General features: G+C 53.8%; 1 protein-coding gene and 1 pseudogene across 3 annotated transcripts; one reads left to right on the forward strand and one right to left on the reverse strand.

Annotated features, from left to right (window-relative positions):
- LOC129526019 (basic proline-rich protein-like) overlaps positions 1–21,215 on the forward strand; it is a 328,162-nt pseudogene that overhangs the window by 1,599 nt on the left and 305,348 nt on the right.
- On the reverse strand, positions 10,982–19,328 carry TMEM119 (transmembrane protein 119). 3 transcript variants are annotated; one of them, XM_055358970.2, is made up of 3 exons: positions 19,153–19,328; positions 15,469–15,677; positions 10,982–13,524 (listed from the first exon to the last, which is right to left on the reverse strand). In XM_055358970.2, exon 3 carries the CDS (start codon positions 13,508–13,510, stop codon positions 12,659–12,661), a length of 852 nt encoding a protein of 283 aa, XP_055214945.1. In that variant the 5' UTR covers positions 13,511–13,524; positions 15,469–15,677; positions 19,153–19,328; the 3' UTR covers positions 10,982–12,658. The 3 variants fall into 3 exon arrangements, with proteins under 3 accessions (XP_055214945.1, XP_063550359.1, XP_018893358.1); XM_063694289.1 differs by having other exon boundaries at positions 15,296–15,677; positions 19,153–19,316; XM_019037813.4 differs by lacking the exon at positions 15,469–15,677 and having other exon boundaries at positions 19,153–19,322.

Here is a 21,215-nt window from a genome sequence, read left to right on the forward strand (position 1 = left end):
CCATCACAACCACCTCCTTCTCCACATCCACCATCGCCTCCACCACCACCACTTCCTTCACCATCATCTCACCACCACCTCCACCTTCACCATCACCTCTACCACCACCACCATTAACACCATTACCACAACGATCACCATGACCACCTCTTCCACCATTACTACCTACACCACCACCACTATCACAACCACCATCTCCACCTCCACCTCTTCTCCACCCCTACTACCAATACTTCTACCATCACCACCACCTCCATCATCACCTCCACCATCACCACCTCCACAACCACCACCATTACAATCTCCACCTCCACTACCACTGTCTCCCTCCCCTTCATCATCACTACCTCCACCTCCACCACCACAACCAGCACTCTATTGAATTAGATGTTTTAGTGATTACAATAAGGCACATAAAAAAAAATGAAGTGAAGAACATAGAAAGGAAGTGATAAATCTTCTTTTCTGTGGATGCTTCGATCATCTACCTAGAGATCATTGTTGAATGAGCACTGGACAGAGTCAGGTGACCTGGACTAGAGACTGGCCTTGGCCATGACCTTTCTGGACAACTTGAATCTCAGTTTCCCATCCACAGCTTGAGTGGAGGGACTAGAACAACTGTTTGCAAACTATGCTTCACTGAGCCTGAGGCCCCTATGGGGGCAAAGGGAAGTGAGCCTATCCCATCCCTTTCAAGGGTTTAGCTCTACTTTCATTTGACTTACATGTTAGGATTCCTTTATGTGAACAAAGGGTTCTGTGCCTCAAAAAAGTTGAAAATCACTGGATACACAACTAATGCAAGTATAGACTACAGATAGAAACAGGTAATTCACTGGAGAGAAGCCGGAGAAGCCAGAGCTCCATAAGAGAAAGGCCCCTGGTTGGGTGCAGTGGCTCACACCTGTAATCCCAGCACTTTGGGAGGCCAAGGCAGGAGGATCACTTGAGCTAAGGAGTTTGAGACCAGTCTGGGTAACATGGCAAGACCCCATCTCTATAAAAAGAAAAAAATATTAGCCAAGCATGATGGCATGCATTTGTGGTCCCAGCTACTCCAAGGGAGGCTGAGATGAGAGGATCTCTTGGGCCTGGGAGATTGAGGCTGCAGTAAGCTATGACTGCACCACTGCACTCCAACCTGGGGTGACAGAGCAAGGCCCTATCTCAAACAAACAAACAAAAAGAGTCAAAGCCCTGAGCCTCTCACTGGATGAGATGACTGTTTCTTCAACCCCACTACACTATTGCACACATAGATTATTTCCTTTTTCTTCACTTATTCTTTTTTTTTTTTTTAAGATGGAGTCTCGCTCTGTTGCCCAGGTTGGAGTGCAGTGGTGTGATCTCAGTTCACTGCAGCCTCCACCTCCCAGGTTCAAGAGATTCTTCTCCCTCAGCCTCCCAAGTAGCCGGGATTACAGGGTGCTGCCACCACACCTGGCTATTTCTTGTATTTTTAGTAGAAATGGGGTTTCACCATGTTGGCCAGGCTGGTCTCGAGCTCCTGACCTCAAGTGATCCTCTCATCTTGGCCTCCCAGAGTGCTGGGATAACAGGAGAGAGCCACTGCACCCAGCCTAGCCCTTTCTTTTCACTTATTCTAAACAACACTAGCATGAACAACCTTGTGTGCGCATCTTAGCATCCAAACACAAGTATTTCTGCAGGCAAGTTCCAGAAAAGAATTTCTGGGTCAAAGGGCAGCACATTTACAACACTAGGTGGATGCAGCCATGTGACTCTCGGAGAAAGACATTTATCTCCATCACAGTCTGCTCCAAACCAGATGGCACAAAGAGTCAGATCTGGACAAGGACGAGATGTTCTTATCTTATGAGAGGTCATGGGAAGAATTCAAGAGTGTTTCTAACTGGCTCCTCAATAGCTGGCCCAGTCCTCCAGCCAGAGCTCTGCTGCAGGCCAGAATGTGGGGAAACCGGCCTTTGGCCCACCCTGCTTGACTTAGGTTATATAGCAGAAAGAACTTCCAGAGAGTGAGGGGTTGTGAGATCATGGAGAAAGGACCAAAGGAACTAGGTTTCTCCCAGGAGTCTCTTAAAATAGGGGATGGGCAGAGAAGTTGATCTCTCTGGGATGGATTAAAGTGAGGAAAGAGTCCAGTTTCTCCTGAGACCTTGTGCAAGAATTGAGTGAATTTTTTTTTTTTTTTTTTTTTTTTTTAGATAGGGTCAAACTCTGTCGCCAGGCTGAAGTGCAGTGGCACAACCACAGCTCACTGCAGCCTCAACTTCCCGGGCTCAAGTGATTCTCCCACCTCAGCCTCCTGACTAGCTGGGACTACAGGCATGCGCTACCATGCCCGGCTAATTTTTGTATTTTTTGTAGAGACGGGGTCTTGTCATGTTGCCCAGGGTGGGCTCAAACTCCTGGGCTCAAGCGATCTGCCTGCCTCGGCCTCTCAAAGTGCTGGGATTACAGGCGTGAGCCACCATGCCTGGCCCAGTTCTTTTTATTTAGGGAAAAATGCCATCCTGTATCTCCTTTTCCTCCAGCGCTAACCATAATACTGCCCTGGAACACAGGGTTTGGGACTCACCAGCTCCAGCACAAGCCTCATTCTTCCCTTCCTCTGTCCAGCTGTGGTCCAGAAAGGGCAAGCAACCTGCCCCAGGCGGCACAGCCAGGGAGGGGGCAGGGCCGGACCTCCACCCTGGGGCTCCCAACCGAGGGCCAGGACCTGCCCAGGGACCCCGCCCACCCCCCACCTCCATGTCGGATTCTGGGGAGCCCCAGGGCTGCGGGCCTGACTCCAGATTCCGTGGACACTCAGCACCTCCCGCATGCAGCGCCTGGAGCAGGAGTAAGAGTCTGAGTCCAGCAGGCCTGGCGTGGTCATGCACTAGCCACGGGCCCCCGGTCAGGCCACTTCAGCCGCCGTGGGCTTCCCGCGCTGTAAGATGGGGATAAACAGCAGCCCGGTGGGTCATCCTTCGCGGGGCTAGGATGCTACGCGCCCCACCAGCTTGGGTTCTCCTCCCGCGCTGGGTGCGCGCATGCGCCGTTTGTGAACAGACAAGAAGGGCTCAGCCCAGCGGAGGCGTTTGTGGTCAAAGCCTCCGGGCTGCTGCCGACTGAGCTGTGGGGCTACTCAGACGTTGGATACATTAGCCTTGGGCCCCATCCCCCATTCATTCATTCATGCATACATGCATGCTTTCATTCATTCATGGGATTGCAGCCACAGTGGAGCAGTGGTTAGTGCTACAGGGTCCAACAACCCCAAGAGGTTCAAAGCTGGGCACAGGCACTTTCTGGCTGTGTGACCTTGGGCACCTCTCTGAGCTTCTGCACCTTCCTGTGTAGAAGGTGGATAACAGCGGTGTTTCCCGCAGCTTTGTGAGGACCCGATGTATAGAAAGTGCTTAGTGCCATGCCTGGTACACAGTGGTGCTCAAGAAGTGATAGAAATCCTAATGGTGAGATTTAAACACTGAGGAAGGACAGAGGTGGGAGGTATGGGGGTCAAGGGGGTTTCCCCGAGCTCCTCATATCACAGCCACCCCCCTGGGGCAGGAGCAGAGGAGATATCCAATGCCTTTGATGCCATGCATCCCCTCTGCTCCTCATTCGAGGGCCCAGCCTTGAAAAGGGCATAGCACTCCCTTCTCAACATTTATTGAGCACCTACTGGGTGCCTAGCTCCACACTGGACTCTAAGCACCAGGGCTCGGAGGAGGAGCCACCCAGTCTCACAAATCAGAACTGCCCGAGGGAGGCAGCGTGCTCTTTAGAGCTTCCTGAGGGCAAGGGCAGCAGGGATCATTGGAACCACCCTTATTCCATCCTGGGCCCTGGGCCATGCACCCCACCAGCATTTTCTCCTCGGGACCCCAACAGGGCAGGACCTGTGGGTTCGCAGGTGAAGTCCTGAGGCTCCAAAAGGAGGCCGAAGCTGCTCCATATCACAGCCTGGATGTGGAATTTGAAGGCTGGGATTTGAACCCAAGTCTTCTGGGAGGTGAGTCAGACGCCTTGCGCTCTTCCCCCACTGTGCCTGGAGAACGTTGCTACCTAGGGTCCATGCTGACAAGTTTATATAGATGGGAACATAACAGAGAGAAGGAGGAAGTTCCAGGTCACCCAGTCATTAGCCCAGCTGGGTCCCCCTTCTCCTTCCACCCAGAAATAGTCCTGGCGCCTGCCCCAGACCAGCCCTAGCCTCTGGGCTCCCCGACACTTGTCACCAGTTACATCTCCAGCCACACTGGCCCAGACAACATCTAAGCCCTGGTTGTGGTCGCCGCACCCCAGAGGAAGACAGGGAACAGCTGAGGCATGACCCCTCACCTCACTGGGTGCATAGCCCCCGCAGAGGCATGCATGGATTGGAGGGCCTTTTTGCCACTCAAAGAGTAAAGGGAACCTGTCTCTTCTCCAGCCATGTCCTTCGCCCCTCCCTGGGGTTTGCAGGTCTTCCCTGGCTCCTGGCCCTGCTCTGGCCTCTCCAACACTTCCACTGCCCTGCCCCCTATGAAAAGATGTTAAGACTGTAAAGTTTCAAGCATCTGAGAATACTGATCTTATGATTCTGAAGCCTCTAAACTAGACCTGGAAAGAAAAGGTGACTCTAGAACAGCTGGATGTTTAGAGATAGAAGTTTCCCCCTTTCCCCTTCTGCGGGCACTGCACTTCACAGTTCACAGCTAACCACAGCTTACATTCCCACAGGCAGCCCATTCCAAGCACTTTAAGTAAATGAACTCAACTCTCATCCACACTCCAAGGTAGGTACCACCATTATTGCCATTTCACAGATCAGGAAACGCAGGCCTACAGGAGTTAAGTGATTTATCCAGGGGAGATAGTAGAACTAGGATTCCAGCCCAGGTCATCTGAAACCTGCACCCCTAACCACCATACACACTTCTGGGAACATTTGTAAAGTGCATCCATATTTCTTAGCCTCACTGTATTCTGGGGGAAGAGGAGAGGCAGGGCAGGGGCTGTGGCCCCAGTGCTCTTCTACCTCCCTCTGCCCTTTGCTGTCTGTAATCTTTGACCCCTATGACCCCTGAAGGGGGAAGAAGAAGGATGCAGTCCCCATCCCTCCTCTTCCCCCTCCAGCTCTGCCAGTTGGGCCTGACTGCCCATACTCTAAGGAAGAGGCTGCAGGTGGTCACCCCCAAGCCTGGACTCTCCAGCCTTCCAGGGCACCCCAGGTGTCACTACAGGGCCCCAGTGGGTGGTAGACATCGCAGGGGCCTCAGAGGCCAGAGTGGATTTACCAGCAGGGCTGTTATTTGCTTTGCAGCTGCCACCATAAACCCTGGACGCCCCTGGGGAGAGGGAGCAGCTGCCGGGAAACCTCCCGGGCCCTGGAGCCGTCACCAAATCCCTGCTGCTATTTCTGAGCAGCCAAAGGAATCCTGAAATTAAAACCTTCTGAAAAAAATGGCAATTCCCCATCCCACTCCAGACAGATGAAGATACTTCTCCCAAAATAGATGAAGAACCAAGGAGGAAACAGCACAGAGCTGGACACAGCTCAAGACTTCCCACAAGAGACCTGATTCCTGCTCAGCTCTGCCCCACCCGAGCCCCTGTCTGGTCCTCACTTGCCCGGCTATAAAATAAAGGGCTGGGATCCTCAACTTTGGTACATCAGAATCACCTGCAGAGCTGAAACAGCACTCGGGGGTCCCAGGTGATGCTGATGTCCTCTGAACCTTAGAAGTTTCCCTAAAGTCACTGTCAGCTCACACATCCCCACTCTTTAAGGTTTGACACTCCAACTACTGGCTGTGTGATGTTGGATGAGTCACTTGACCCCTCTGAGTCTCCATTCTTCTCATCTGTATAATGGAGAGAAAGAATGATCATCTTATCTTGAAGGTTGTGAGGAAAAAATCAAATAACATTAGTAGTTCATAGCAACTTTGTAATATCCCAAAACTGGAAACCATTCAAATGTCCATTAGCAGGTGAATGGATAAAGAAATTTTGGTACATCCATATGACAGAATGCTACCCAGCGATGAAAAAGAGTGAGATATTGATACTACAAAAACATGAGTACATCTCAAAACATTTATGCAGAGTGAAAGAAGCCAGGCAGAAAAGAACACACATTGTATGTTTCCACTTGTAGAAAATTCCAGAAAAATTAAAACCATTCATAGTGACAGAAAGCAAATCAATAGTTGCCTGGTCATTAGCAGAGGGAGGAAGGATGAGAAGGAAGAGTAAGGAAGGATTATGAAGGGGTACCGGGGAACTTCTGGAGGTGATGGAATGTTCATTATTTTGATCATGATGACCATTCTGGTGTAAACACATGTCAAAAATCATCAAAATGTACACTTTTCTTTTTGTTTGGTTTTTTGTTGTTTTTTGGTTCTTGTTGTTGTTGTTGTTGTTGTTGTTGTTGTTGTTGTTGTTGTTTTTGAGATGTAGTCTCACTCTGTCACCAGGCTGGAGTGCAGTGGCACGATCTCGGCTCACTGCAACCTCTGCCTCCTGGGTTCAAGAGATTCTCCTGCCCCACCCTCCCGAGTAGCTGAGACTACAGGTGCGCACCACCACACACAGCTACTTTTTGTATTTTTAGTAGAGATGGGGTTTCACCATGTTGGCCAGGATGGTCTCAATCTCCTGACCTCGTGATCCACCTGCCTCGGCCTCACAAAGTGCTGGGATTACAGGTGTGAGCCACCACATGCAGTCGGGTTTTTTTTTCGTTTTGTTTTTTGTTTTTGGGGGGTTTGGGGTTTTTTTTGTTTTGAGACAAGGTCTCGGTCTGTCACCCATGCTGGAGTGCAGTGGTGCAGTCACAGCTTACTGCAGCCTCAACCTCCTGGACTCAAGCGATCCTCCCATCTCAGCCTCCCAAGTAGTTGGGACAACATGCACGCCACTGTGCCAGCTAATTTTTGTATTTTTTGTAGAGATGGGGTTTCACCATGTTGCCCAGGCTAGTCTCAAACTCCAGGGCTCAAGGGATCCTCCCACCTTAGCCTCCAAAGCACTGACATTACAGGCGTGAGCCATCAGCATCTGGCCCTGGCTAATTTAATTTTTTTTTTTTTTTGGTAGAGATTGGGTTGGGGGTGCTCACTACATTGCCAGGCTGGCCTCAAGTGATCCTCCTGCTTTGACCTCCCAAAGTGCTGGAATTACAGGCATGAGCCGCTGGGCCTGGCCAAATTGTACACTTTAAATATGTGCATTTTATTCTGTGTCAGTTAACCCTTGGTAAAGCTGTAAAAAATATTATTGGCAAAGCACCAGCCATGTGCATAATAGCCCTTTTACAAATGGCAGCTATTTCTGTTATTAATCACTGTAGCTGCGTCTAGATCATTCTTTGATTAATTTTCATCTGTTCCACTAGAATACAGCTTCAGGTCTGTTGTGCTAACACTGTGTTCCCAATACCCGGCACATAGTAGGTGCTTATGAAATAGTTGTGGTTGCAAATCGGAGAAGCTATGAACCTGCTACTTTCTCCTGGGCCACCTCACAACCCAGAGGGTTAATTAATCCCAACAGGAGCAGATTGGATGATTCTAGGCCTGTGTGAATGAGACACACAGGACAGGCGAGACACACAGGACAGGCATGACCCACAGTCAACACCCCCGGGAGAAGGAGGACAGGGGAGGTCGAAACAGGGATGCAGGACCTGTGATGAAACTCACACCCCACTGCACCGATAGTGGAAGACTTGGCCTTTAGACCATAGATATGTTCTAAAATGAGGCAGCTGAAGAGCCTTGAGGAACTAGACAGACCTGGGTTCGAATCCCAGTTTCGCTGGGCTGTGCGACCTCAAGCAAGTCACTGCAAATCTCTGAGCCTCAGTTTCTTCATCTGTGCAATGCGGGTACTGATATTGCTCAGCTCTCTGTGGGGAATGCAGTGAGGGTTAAATATGGTTATGGATATATGGTTATGGATGTATGGTACACTGATTCATATGCCCTCCTTCAGCCTTACACACTTGTACACGCACACACACGGAACCCCTACTGTGTGCCAGGAAACATGCCAAGCGCTAGAGAGGCAGTGGTGGGCCAACCCCCAGGCCTCTCTCCTTGTGGACTTTGCATCTTGAGTGACAATTGCTCAGCAGTATCCTCAGAGAATCTGATGTCATTGGTCTAGGTGGGGCCCAGGAGCCAGTATTTTAATTTTTTAATTTTAATGGGGTCTCGCCATGTTACCCAGACTGGTCTCAAAATCCTGAGCCCAAGCAATCCTCCTGCTTCAATTTCCCAAAGTATTGGAATTACAGACATGAGCCAGCATACCCAGCCTAGATGTCAATTTTTTTTCGAGACAGGGTCTCGCTCTGTCACTGAGGCTGGAGTGCAGTGGTGCGATCACGGCTCACTGCAGCCTCAACCTCCTGGGCTCAGTCAATCCTCCTGCCTTAGCCTCCCAAATAGCTGGGACCACAGGTGCCCACCACCACTCCTGGATATTTATTATTATTATTATTATTATTATTATTATTATTATTTTAAAGACAGGGTCTCCCTATGTTGCCCAGGCTGGTCTCAAACTCCTGGTACAAGTGATCCTCCTGTCTTGGCCTCCCAAAGTGCTGGGATTATAGGTGTGAGCCACCTAGCACCTGGCTAGGAGCCAGTATTTTGTTAAACTCTCAGGTAATCCCAATGTGCAGGTGGAGACCCCTGCTGCATGGGATAGGGTCATTCCCTCTTTACACACATGAAAACGGAGGCCCAGAGAGTTGAGGCGACTTGCCCAAGGCTCCACAGCTAAGAAAGAGTGGAACTGGGACTGAACCCAGACAAGGTGACCATGGGACCAGAACCACCTGAAACATCACAAGAGGGTTAAAGACAATGTGCCCAGCAGAGATGTGCCCACTGCCCAATCTCACTCTCACCTTCGACTTGACCCCAGCCAGGGAACGCCCAGCCCTCCTGGGCTGATCAGAGCAGAGCAAGGGGCTGGGAAGGAGTCCCGCTTCCAACCAGTGGCCCTTTAGCACCCCCAACACCCACACAGTTGACCAGAGTCCCCCATCTCTACCCTGAGCTGGGGTTGAGGCCTTGGGGTAGTTTTGCTCCTCCTCCCCCTCCCCCTTTAGAATGACAGCAGGCCTGGCTCGGGGACAGACTCACAGGCTGGTGGCAGCTGTGCCGTTTTACAAGCCCAGAGACAGTGGGGGGACTGTTCAGGCCCTGGCAGACTCCTGGGCCCCTGAGAACAGTGGAACCCTCTCCCTCAGCCTCAAGCCCAAATCTCCCCCAATCCTGCTTACCCCCCAGCAACCACCGTCTCCCTCTATGGCTCAGTGTTCACTGGTGCCCAGCCAGATGTGTGCCCATAAAATGCCCCTTCTAGGTAACCCCATCTCAGATGTAAGAGCAGATTGGAGTGGCTTTAAGCAGGAGAGGAGCCCTGCTGCCCCCTTCCCAAGGGATTCATTCATTCGTTCTTCAAAGAAGCATTAGAGCCCAGTGGAGAATTCAGACGCTGGAATCAAATTGCTAGGCTGGAATCCTGGCTCTGGGACCTGGGCAGCCGACATCATCATCTCTCTGGGCCTCAGTTTCCACATCTGTGACATGAGAATAATAACAGTGCCCACCTCAGAGGGCTGCAAGTCTCAATGAGTTAATGATGCCAAGTACTGAGAGCAGGGCCTGGCACATAACAGGGGCTCATTAATTGGAAGCCATTATTATCATTGAGCCAAGGGACTGTGGAAGGGGGGTGGGGTGGAAGCTATCAGGGAAGGCTCCCAGGAGGAAGGGACATCTAGGCCAGAAGCTAAAGGATAAGGGGGAAGTTAGCAAGGCAGCGGGGGGTTGGGAGGGGTGGAAAGGTGTCATAGGCAGAAGGAACAGCAGCTGTAAAAGCTCAGAGGTGAGGAAGAGGTGAACTGCTCTGTTGCTCGGAATGCCTCCTTCATTCATCCCCCACCAGTCTTGGGGGTCACAGGCTGTGGCTGAGGTCATGGACTCCATGTCCTCTGGAGGGTCCCACTGGGCATTAGTGGAAGACTGCAGACTGGAGCCGCTGATCAGGGAGCTCACCCCCATCTGCCCCCCCCAGGGTCTCTAATGATTGCTTCTGTTTTACTAGATTTTTATGTATTCAAGGGAAGCTTCATGCACTTCCCAGTCATGTCACAACAACTAACACCCCGCAGGAGCTTGGGAACAAGAAGAAAGCACAGCCCGTGACACCCAGCGAAGTTGAACAATTTGGTCGATTTGGTCAGAGCCACGCAGCACACACAGGTATTACTCTTCCACCCTCCTGCTGTTCTTGGCAGGCCTGGCTGGGCTGAGAAAGGGAGGGCCCTTCCCCACTGAGTGAGACAGAGGCTATTGTGTGTTATGAAACCCAAAACTCTGGGGCCCCCTCCGGCTGGAGGTGGGGTCGGTGGAGGGGAGGGGCTGCAGGGGATGGCCCACTGCCCCCCAGCCCCAGGGACCCAGCACATGCTCCCAGCCCCAGCCACATCTGGATTCCAGCTGGCAGCTCCTGAGGCCCAGGGTGCGGGGGAGAAGTCGCTGCAGGAACTTGCCATCAAAGAGCAAGAGGAGTTTTGTGGGTGGGGAGACAGAAGGCAGAGGCCGACTGCAGGGCCAGGGCTGCCTTCTACTCCCGATCCCGGCCAAGGGTGCAGTGAGGGGGGCATTGTCCATGAGACCCGTCCCAGTCCTCAACCACCTGCAGGGGAAACAGAGAGGTGAGTGACTCTCCCACGGCCACACTCGGTGGCAGAGCTGGGCATGGAACCTGGGTCTGCGTGGCCACAAGTCCAGAGCTGGTGCTCCACGCCTGGGGACATGAGTTCCAGCCCATTCCTCGGGAGCACCAGTCTTTCATTTGTTTCCCACATCAATCTGTCCCTTCACCCTCCAGGACTGGGCTGATGTGTCTCCCCAGAAAGTTGTCCCCATCCCCATGCAAGAGCCCCTCCCCAGCAGGCTCATTCCCCCCACCCCCCAGAAAACTGGTGAGACTTCAGGCCGGAATAAAGGTTTATTATGCTGGTGCATTATATCTCAGCACCTGGAGAGCTGTGCAGAGGTTGGGGGAGCCCCAGATGGAGGGATGGGGGAGAGGACCCCCTGCCAGAGCCTCCCTAAAGCAGGACGGAGCCCAGGCTCCCTGTCGAGGACTGACGAATATTGTGGACACAGGCTGCCAGACAATGTGTGAGCGACGGGGGGTGGCCAGGCCCCCCCTGCTCCAGGCTGGGCGTCAGAAACCCTTCCCCAGCCCCTCGGACTTCCCCAGGGTGGAGGTCCCCTCAGACACAGCCCCTCAGCTTCTAGGCTGCTTTGGAGGCCAGACAGGAAGAGTTCCATTCATTCACCCTGATCCCAGCAGCAGTAGCGGGATGAGAAACTCACCCCCAGGCGGGGGTGCTTGGGGAGCGCTTGAGAGGATTTAAATGCCCTATACCCCATATCCCTAATCCTGGACCAACCAGAAACAGGGGGCCACCTTCAGGAAAATTAAGAGCAGTATTTTCCAGAGTGGGTGCTGCAGGATTTTACCCTGTAGCTGTTTTAAAAAGTAGTTTGGGCCGGGCGCGGTGGCTCACGCCTGTAATCCCAGCACTTTGGGAGGCAGAGGCAGGTGGATCACCTGAAGGTCAGGAGTTCCAGACCAGCCTGGCCAACATGGTGAAGCCCCATCTCTACTAAAAATACAAAATTTAGCTGGGCGCAGTGGTGGGCACCTGTAATCCCAGCTACTGAGGCGGGAGAATCGCTTGAACCTGGGAGGCGGATTGCACTGAGCCAAGATTGCACCACTGCACTCCAGCCTGCGTGACAGACCGAGACTCCGTCTCAAAAAAAAAAAAAAAAAAATCTTGTTTCCGTAGAGTGCCTCGGGGAACCTAGTTTGGGAAATGCTCATTTAGGGACCTGTCGTAATGTGTGCAGGGGTCCTCCCACAGAAGTGTCCTAATTAACCACACACACTTCTGCTGCTGGAGCTCTGAGCACAGGCAGAATGACACTAAAATATTCAGCATTGAAAGGACGCAAGAAGGGAGCCATTTGCAGTTTCAAAATACTGCTTCACGCCAGGCTGCATGTTGCCTTACGAACACTGGGCACCTTGGCGTCTCTCATCCAAACTCTTCCAAAACTCCCACTTATTCTTTGCTCCCTTGATGGAAAAGCAGTGATGTTTGCCCCACGAATGACCTGTGACATATGATTCCCAATGAATGTGGCTGATTTAGTGGACTGTTTTTTGTTTTTATAGCGATGGGTCTCACAATGTTGCCAGGGCTGGTTTGGAACTCCTGGTCCCAAGTGATGTCTGGACTTGGCCTCCCAAAATGCTGGGATTACGGGTGTGAGCCTCCACACCCAGCCTTGAGGGATGTTTTATCCTGGCTGTCACAGGGACACGCGCCCTCCCTCACTTTGTCAGGGGAGCTGTGCTGTAGGATGTAGCCCTTTGGGGCTGCCGAGGTGAAGGATGATGGCACTTGGTAAGATTCCTCCGGGGCACCGGGGACCAGCATTTCTGCCGGCTGTAGAATCAGCACATGCTGGGATCGGCACCACAGGGCGGCCAAGGAGGGAGTGTCAGGAAGCAGTCAGGGCTGAAGGCCTTTTCATACCCGGGGAGGTGAGCACTTGGGGCCCCGACAGTCAGGGCTGGCAGCCCGGGAGGCCTGCTAGACACCAGGGTGGACGCTGCTGCAAGCACAGGGGCTTTCGGGGGGACCCACTGGTCCCTGGGCTTCCTGGGCTAACAAGAGAGACCCTTCCAGCTCCCCTTGGCCCTCACCGGCCACCACAGCCCCCTCAAGGACCCCTGAGCACGGCTCCTCCTGCGCCTCTGGTGTCTCCACTGGGACCCCATGTCCCTGGACTTCCTGGTCCCCCTCCTGGCTGCCCTTCTCCTCTTCCTCTGCCCCCCTGCCCTCCACCATCCTGGCTCCATCCCCACCGCCCAGTGCAGCCCTGGTGGGGGACTTGAGGTTCTGGGTGGCGGCCAAGATGTCGGCCTGGAGCTGCCGGGAGGAATCCAGGGCTTCCTCAGGCCTGCTGTCGGGGGCTCTGTCGGGGACCTCACTGAAGGCCCGGGGGCCCCCGGCCCGGTCACTCTGGTCCACGTACTTCTTCTTGGGGAAGGACGATGGGTAATAGGCCGAGGCCTTGTGCTTCTGCCGGGTGATGACTGCGGCACAGATGATGAACATCAGCAGAAAGGCCAGGGAGCCCACCACAGCAATCAGCATCACGTACTGGCGGAAGAAGTCCACGATCCCATCCAGGAAGTTGGTGGGGGGTGATGGGCCCCCCAGGGTTGTGGGCTGGGGCCCCATCGATGTGGGGCTGAGGGCCGGGGTCCAGGGTGGCTGGAGGCTCGGGGAGGAGGCCGACGAGCCCTCGGCCTCCCCACTACCTGCCACATCCTCCAGGAACGTGGCCTTCAGGGGCACAGAGCGGGCGTCGGTAGCAGGCACAGACCCCAGGAGCAGCAACAGAAGGATGAGGAGGCTGGGGGCTGCCGCTGAAACCATGGTGCCCCCAGGACCTGTGAGACAGGAGGGAGGAGAGAAGTCATGGTGGGACTCTAGAGTGTCAGGATTCAGAAACAGGCTCACCAGCCCCCAGGAGGAACAGGGAGCATGAAACACCTTCTAGCAAGTCCCTTCCATTCCCAGGGCCTGAGGCCCGCTGGTTCAGCTGTGGAGTACAGATGTGCTCCCCACTTCCCTGGAGGTCCCAGAGGTCAGGGGCTGAATCTTATTCATCTCGGCCTCCTCAGTGTTTGGCCCCATATCTGGTATTCAGTAAGTGCTCAATAAATGTACCCTGACTGACGTGGCTGAATTAATAATGATAACTTACACTTTCATGACTTTATGTGTCACCCACTGTTTTAAGTTTCTTACATGGAACTTCTCAATGAATCCTGATCACTGCCCAATGTGAGAAGTTCTATGATTAGGCCCATTTTGCAGATGAAAAAACAGAGGCTGAGAGGGACGTGGTGACTCGCCAGGGAAGAGCTGGGTCTGGATCCAAGCAGAGAGGGAGAAATGATAGTAGGGCTGAGTAAGTGAGAAACCGATTGAGTGACTGAGGTTGCTGAGTGACACCTCACCCCCTACCCACAACTCTGGGACCCTTCCCTCCAGTCCCCAGCCTCTCTGTGGTCCCGTTCCCCTCAGGGTCTGGCCCCCATGCACTGGGTGGCCAAAGTGGCTCCACGCGGCCACAACCTGGTGGTTCAGGGGCTTTCTCAAACCTTCCGCCAGCCCAGCTCTACCTTATTCTGCAAAAGATTCCTAGCAGGGCGGGCGCAGTGGCTCACGCCTGTAATCCCAGCACTTTGGGAGGCCGAGGTGGGCAGATCACTTGAGGTCAGTAGCTCGAGACCAGCCTGGCCAACATGGTGAAACCCCATCTCTACTAAAAATACAAAAATCAGGCAGGCATGGTGTCATGCCCCTGTAATCCCACCTACTTAGGAGGCTGAGGCAGGAGAATCGCTTGAACCTGGGAGGCAGAGGTTGCAGTGAGCCGAGATCGCACCACTGCACACTCCAGCCTAGGCGACAGAGCGAGAACCTATCTCAAGAAAAAAAAAAAAAAAAAAAAAAAGATTCGTAGGGTTTGAAGCGTCCAGGTCTCTGAGCTAGGCAGGGGTCATGGATGCCAGGGGCATGCATGGACAGCCCCCTGTGGCTGCCCTCACCCCCAGGCTCCAAGCAGGAGCCAGGATGGGCCCCGGGGTGGGGAAGTCCTGGTTCCCAAGAAAAGCTGAGCGGCAGATGCGCCCCACCCCCACTAGATGGGAACCAGATGAGCCGGGGGCCTCCCTGCCCTGATGGAAGGCTGCTCCCGGGTGAACCCCAAGACCCCACCTGGCCCAGACAGCCCGGCTGATGAATTAATTCCTCATAGCCAGAGTTGACAGAGGAGCTGAGTTTCAAAACACTGTCTCTCCCAGCCAATGTGAGCTGGGGGCTCCCAGCTGCTCAAACCCAGGGACAATTCACTGCACTGTCCTCTGAGAACCCCTGCCCGGCCCAGCAGAGGGCTCAGGTCCTGGAAGTGGGCTTGGGTCTAGAAGCTTCAACACAGAAAAGCCTTAGGATCTCCTGTCCTGAGGCCTGAGGGAACTGAGGTGGAGAGACAGGGGCCCAGAGAAGGCAAAGGGCAGGCCCAGGGCCACACAGCAAGTTCCGGGCTGGAGGAGGAAGCCAGGCTCCCAAGGCCTCGGCTACGGTCACATCTCCAGCACCTGAGCCTCAGGGCCTGCTTGGTGAAGCAGAGGATGCTACCTTCCCCACAGGTACCGTGAGGATTCTGGAGGTGAGGTAGGAACCAGGTTGGGCCATTGAGGGGCTTGTTCCAGGTGACCTGAGGCTTCTCTGTGACACGGCTTTCATTGAAATGGATCGCATCAGCTGGGTGCGGTGGCTCATGCCTGTAATCCCAGCACTTTGGGAGGCCAAGGTGGGAGGATCACCTGAGCTCAGGAGTTCAAGGCCAGCCTGGTCAACACGGCAAAATTCTGTCTCTACTAAAAACACCAAAAATTAGCCAGGCCTAGCGGCGCACACTTGTGGTCCCAGGTACCGAGGAGACCGAGGTGGGAGAATCGCCTGAGCCCGGGAAGTTGAGGCTGCAGTGAGCGGAGTTGGCACTGCACTCCAGCCTGGGTGACAGAGCAAGAACCTGTCAAAAAAAAAAAAAAGAAAAAGAAAAGAAAAAAAGAAATTAAATGTGAACAAACTGGCTTAGATGGCAAAAAATAAAAAAATAATTCCAGGACATAAAAAGAGGCAAAATTGGCCAGGTGTGGTGGCTCACACTTGTAATCCCAGCACTTTGGGAGGCCGAGGCCGGAGGATTGATTGAGGGCAGGAGTTTGAGCAACATAGTAAGACCCCACCTCTACAAAAAAATAAGAAAGTAGCCAGGTCTGGTGGTGTATGCCTGTAGTCCCAGCTACTTGGGAGGATCGCTTGAGCCCAGGAGTTCAAGACCAGCCTGGGCAACATAAGGAAACCTCCATCTCTATGAAATATATTAAATTATTTCAATTTTTTAAAAAAGAGACAAAGCTTCTCAGGGGCTCATTTTAAATAGCTGGTCACCCGTGCTTTCCTCGCGGGTACTCATCTAAGCCCTTTTCATGCCTTTAACCCTACAGGAGCCCTGGGGCAGCTTCATTATCCCCATTTTACAGATGAGGAAACGGAGGTTCAGAGACAGACAGTGACTTCCCCAAGGACACACAGATGGTAAATAGCTGAGCTGGGATCTGAACCTTCCTCTGTCTGATCCCAGGAGTTTACACGCACATTCACACAAACCACACTCACACTCATACACAGCCATACATACACATGCACACTCACCACACACACAACCGTTCATACACACCACACACTCACACACACATCCCCATATACACCCCGCACATAATCATGCACACACATGCCACACACTCACACACACACCCATATACACACATGCACAGACTACGCAATCATACACACACATGCACACACACCACACACAACCATGCACACACATACCACACACACACTCACACACCCATATACACACATGCACATGCTACACACACAATCATATACACACATGCACATGCTACACACACATATACACACATGCACACACACCCCACACACAAACATGCACACACGCCACACATACCCATATACACCCCACACACAACCACGTACACACATGCCACACACACACACCCCTATACACACATTCACATACTACACACAATCATACACACATGCACACACCACACATATATGCATACACTCCACATACACACAACCATACACATACACCGCACACACTCACCTACACAACCACACACACATGCACACACCACACACTCTGAGCCAGGAATGGCTTGTTCCCGCTGGTGGACATCACCTGTCAGATGCTAAATGAGGAAAGGACCCCCTCACCTCTCTGGCACCTGTTAGCAAAGGTTCCTACAGACAACCTTGAGCTTTGGGGTCTGTGACCTGCCAGTCACCTCCCTGCCTCCCACCCCCAGTCAAGCCCAGGAGAGAGCTTTTGTGGCAACAACTACCGCTTCTCACTGCAGAGGGCAGCTGGGACCATGGGTGGCTGGAGACCCACTCAAGTTCTGGCTGGGTCAAGAATCCCGGCTCCATCGCGTCCAGCTCTGTGGTCTGGCTCCTGTGGGCCTCACTTTCCCCATCCGTAAGTTGGGACAGGGTGACCACAGGTAGCACCTCTCAGAGCTGTTAGGGCCAAATGAGACAACTTTCAGAGAGTGCCTGGTGCGGAGTAGCTGAGCCCCGAGGAAAGATGGGGTCTGGGGTAGCTGAATTCCTTCCCTAGCCGAACTCCAGGTTCAGCCAGCAATTTCCCACCCTGAGTCGACAAATGAGCACCATCGCCGGATGGGAACATGCGCTCACTGTCTGGTCCGGCCGCCGCCCAGTGAAAGACCAACCTTTTCACCCCGTTCAGTGCAACCTCTTTAGCTCTGGCTGCCAAGGAATGCAGAACCAAACACACACATGCACACACATACACATACACATGCACACATACACCTACACACACATATACATACAACACACACACACACACACACACACGAAGTCAGAGGCAGAGGGCAAGAAAGGAGAACACGCAAACTGCCACTGGCTCTTTAAGGCTGAGACCCTGACTCTCAGAGTCCCCTGCACCCCACAACCCCTCCTGGCTTCCAGGGAAAGGTGGGGGCAATGTGTGAAGGACCCAGCCCCACCTGCAGTCAGCAGAGCCTCAAAAAAAGATGGTTGTGTGGCCCTGGACGGCCCCTGCCCTCTCTGGGCTTCAGTTTCGCATCTGTGGAATGAAGCACTGTTCTGGACAGCTCTGAAGTCATTATTCTGTCTACCTCCCCCCGGACCCTAATTTTTTCAAGGACTCAGAATCTAACAGGCCATTAGGAGCTGGGGTCAGGCCCAACACCTCTTGCTTCACCTTAGAGGTAACTCAGGTCCAGAGACTGGAAACAGCCTGCCCAGGTCACACAGAAAGTCAGGGGTGAGCCCAGCAGAGCCCTGGACAGAGAAGCCTGTCTTGGTATATCCCAGAGGCGGTCACTTCCCGGCTATGTGTCCTTGGGCTGGGCATGTCACCTCTCTGAGCCTCAGTTTCCATATCTGTACAATGGGGATAAGAGCCACCTCCCTGGACTGCTGTTAGGACAAGATGAGGCCATGCCTGGCACACAGTGGGTGCCAATTAGCAGGTACCACATGATTGCCCAGGACTCCCTGCCTAGGGACGTCAGGCAGGGTTGGCCGTGTGTAAGTGTGACAAATGCCCTAAGATGGTTCTGAGTCTGTGGAGGAGTGCAGATCCACCCCTGAGGCCTGGGGACCCCAAGACTTGAAGCTAGGGGACCAGGGGCTGCCCCACCCCCACCCAGAGACTGGTGGCCTTTGGGGGAGGGGCGGCCCACGGAAACCTGGCTTCAATTAGTGGCCTTGTGTGGGGGAGGGGTGTTCTGGTTGGAGCACTGCACATGCCCCCGACCCCAGGGCCAGCCAAGGACAGGGACCTGGGCCCCTGGAGGTCTGGATGGGGAGGGGGGTCCTGGGGGCACAATCCTTCTCCACACACACACACACACACACACACACACACAGAGCAGCATGGACACACAATATAAAGACGCACAACACAGGCACACTGACTCACACAGCACTGAGACACCCAACAGCACTCTCATGGCCCATGCACACAATACACAGAGAACACACACGGACACACAACACATATACATACAAAACCCCCTGACACACAGCCGATCCCTGCACACAGGACAATACCGTCCACATCACCCTCACACAGATCCTGGAAGCAACAGCCTGGCATCCACTTGCAGAGAAGTGGAAGCAACACACCCCCTACACCAAGGCCCCAGCCGCACACACACAACACCCCGGCCCACCCTGGCCCACCCCAGCACCGCACATGGGACTCAGATTCCACCACACTCGTGCACACAACACCAAACACACACTCAAAGCCCACACACACTTAGAGAGGCCCCCCAGAGTGCTCCGACAGTCCCCAGTCCCTAAGCTTCAAGATAGCTCCAGGCTCTCAGGACAGAGGAGGGGACCCTAGGACTCACCAGTTCCTTGGCGTAGAGGACTGGGTGCTCCCGCCGAATGGAGCGAGAGTGGGGGGCGCCCGGGCTGGAAGAGAGAGTCCGTGCTGGTGCCCGGGGCTGCTCTGGGCTGGCGCCTGCCCGCCCTCCCTCCTCCCGTCCCTCCTCCCGTCCCTCCTCCTTCCTCCCTCCCCGGCTGGGCCGCAGGGCCAGCTTGATTTCATTAAGAGGGTTTGGGGTGGGGACAGGGGGAGGGGAGGGGCTACTCTCGGGCCACACGCAATCCCACCCTTGCTCACACTCTCGCTCTGGGGAAGACCAGATGCGGCACTTCCTCCCTGACCTCGGGTCCCCAGGGCAGGCTGAGACAGACAGACAGACAGACAAGGCTGTCCTGCAGCGCTCCCCCAGACAGTGAGCTGGGGTTCTGCCCACGCTGCTGCCCAATACCCTCCAAAGGGGACAAGGTCAGGGAGGTTCAGAGGCCTCTGGAAGTGGGAAGGAAAATTCCCCGTCCTTGTGTGGCTCAGGCTTCCAGGTTCAGGGTGCAGCGTGGGAGCTGGGATTCGTTTTAGAGAGAGGCCTGATGGTGGGTCAGAGCCTGAGACAGGGAGCCCAACTCTGCCCTTCCCTCTCCAGACCTCAGTTTCCCATTTGTAGGGATGGGTGGGAAGCTTTCTGGGCTACCTCTGACTCTGATGTTCTGGGACCTGTGGCCTCTCAATGCCCCCAAATGATAGTAGCTTGAATAGGAGTTGGAGCCCCATTTCACAGAGGGGGAAAGTGAGGCAGGGTGAGTTCTAATGGTTCAAGCAGGGTCCTGAGGCGAGTCAGTGGCAGGCCTTGGAAACAGGACGTCTGGCTGACCTGAGGAGTCATGTGGATTAGCAGCCCCTTGCATTCATTCATTCATTCATTCATTCATGCATTCATTCAGCAAGTGCTCAATGAACACCTGCAGCAGGCCACGCACTGTGCTAAGCAAGTTCCAGAGGTGAATCAGGCACAGCCCGGCCTTGGGGAGCTCACAGACTACCAGGGAGAAGGACACCGAGGTAAATTACTTTTTTGCCAAACAGAAAGGGGTCAGGTCAAGGGCTCCGAGAACCCCAAGACAGAGAGATCAATCCCCCAAGGTAAAGAAGTAGGAAGCCATCCTGGAGGGCATGCCTGTGTATGAGCAGAAGCGGGCAAAGCAGGCCCTGGAAAGGCATTCTGCATGGAAGGACCAGCGTGGGTAAAGGTATGGTGGCTGGGAATGCCACCATGCACAAGCCACCGCAATTAGATTAGGCTGGAGCATGGACCAAAGAGAGGATCATGTAGTAAGGGTCAGAGATGTTGACAGGAGCCAGGCTAAAGTCTCGGAAGGTCGGAGGCAGAACGGAGCCAGTGAGGGTTTGGAACAGGGGAGTGCATGAAGGATGAGTGCGTGCTCTCTGGGTAGGAACCAAGCCTAGATTATCATTGTTCCCTGCAATGGTCCCAGCAGCCCTCGCTCACCCCCAGAAAACTGGGACAGTCATTTGCTTGGGAAATAAAATCAGAGACTTTCCCATCTTCTCTGGAAATCACCCCAAACCCTGCATCTTCGAGGGAACAGGGGACCATCCACCAATACACGCACAGACACATTCATGCACACACATGTCCCAGGGGCAAGTGGCCACCCACAGACATGTTGTAGCAGCTGCGCCCACTTTAAGGTGGCCAGGGGTGTTCCAGGCCTACCTGACCTGTCTTAGACCAGACATGGGGTGGTCAGGGGCAGCCAAACCTCCCCCAGGGCCCACCAGCAGGGGAAGAAGACCTTACCCAACATTCTGAGGGCTGCAGTCTGGGGACCTTGGGATGTCGAGGAGCAGGGACACAACCAACCCAAATAGAGCCTGCTCCCTGCACAGGTGGCCCCAGAGGCCCAGCCTGAGGGAAGCTCTCGGAGTCCCCTTCCCCTTGTTCTTTGCTTCTCCCTCCTGGGCAGAGCATCCCCCTGAAGGAGGGGTAGTAAGGGTTGGAGACATTGGCAGGAGCTGGGCTAAAGTCTTGGAAGGTCACCTAGGAGGCAGTAGGGAGTCAGTGAGGGTTTG

Source organism: Gorilla gorilla, chromosome 10, assembly GCF_029281585.2.
Source record: "Gorilla gorilla gorilla isolate KB3781 chromosome 10, NHGRI_mGorGor1-v2.1_pri, whole genome shotgun sequence".
Classification (NCBI taxonomy): Eukaryota; Metazoa; Chordata; class Mammalia; order Primates; family Hominidae; genus Gorilla; species Gorilla gorilla.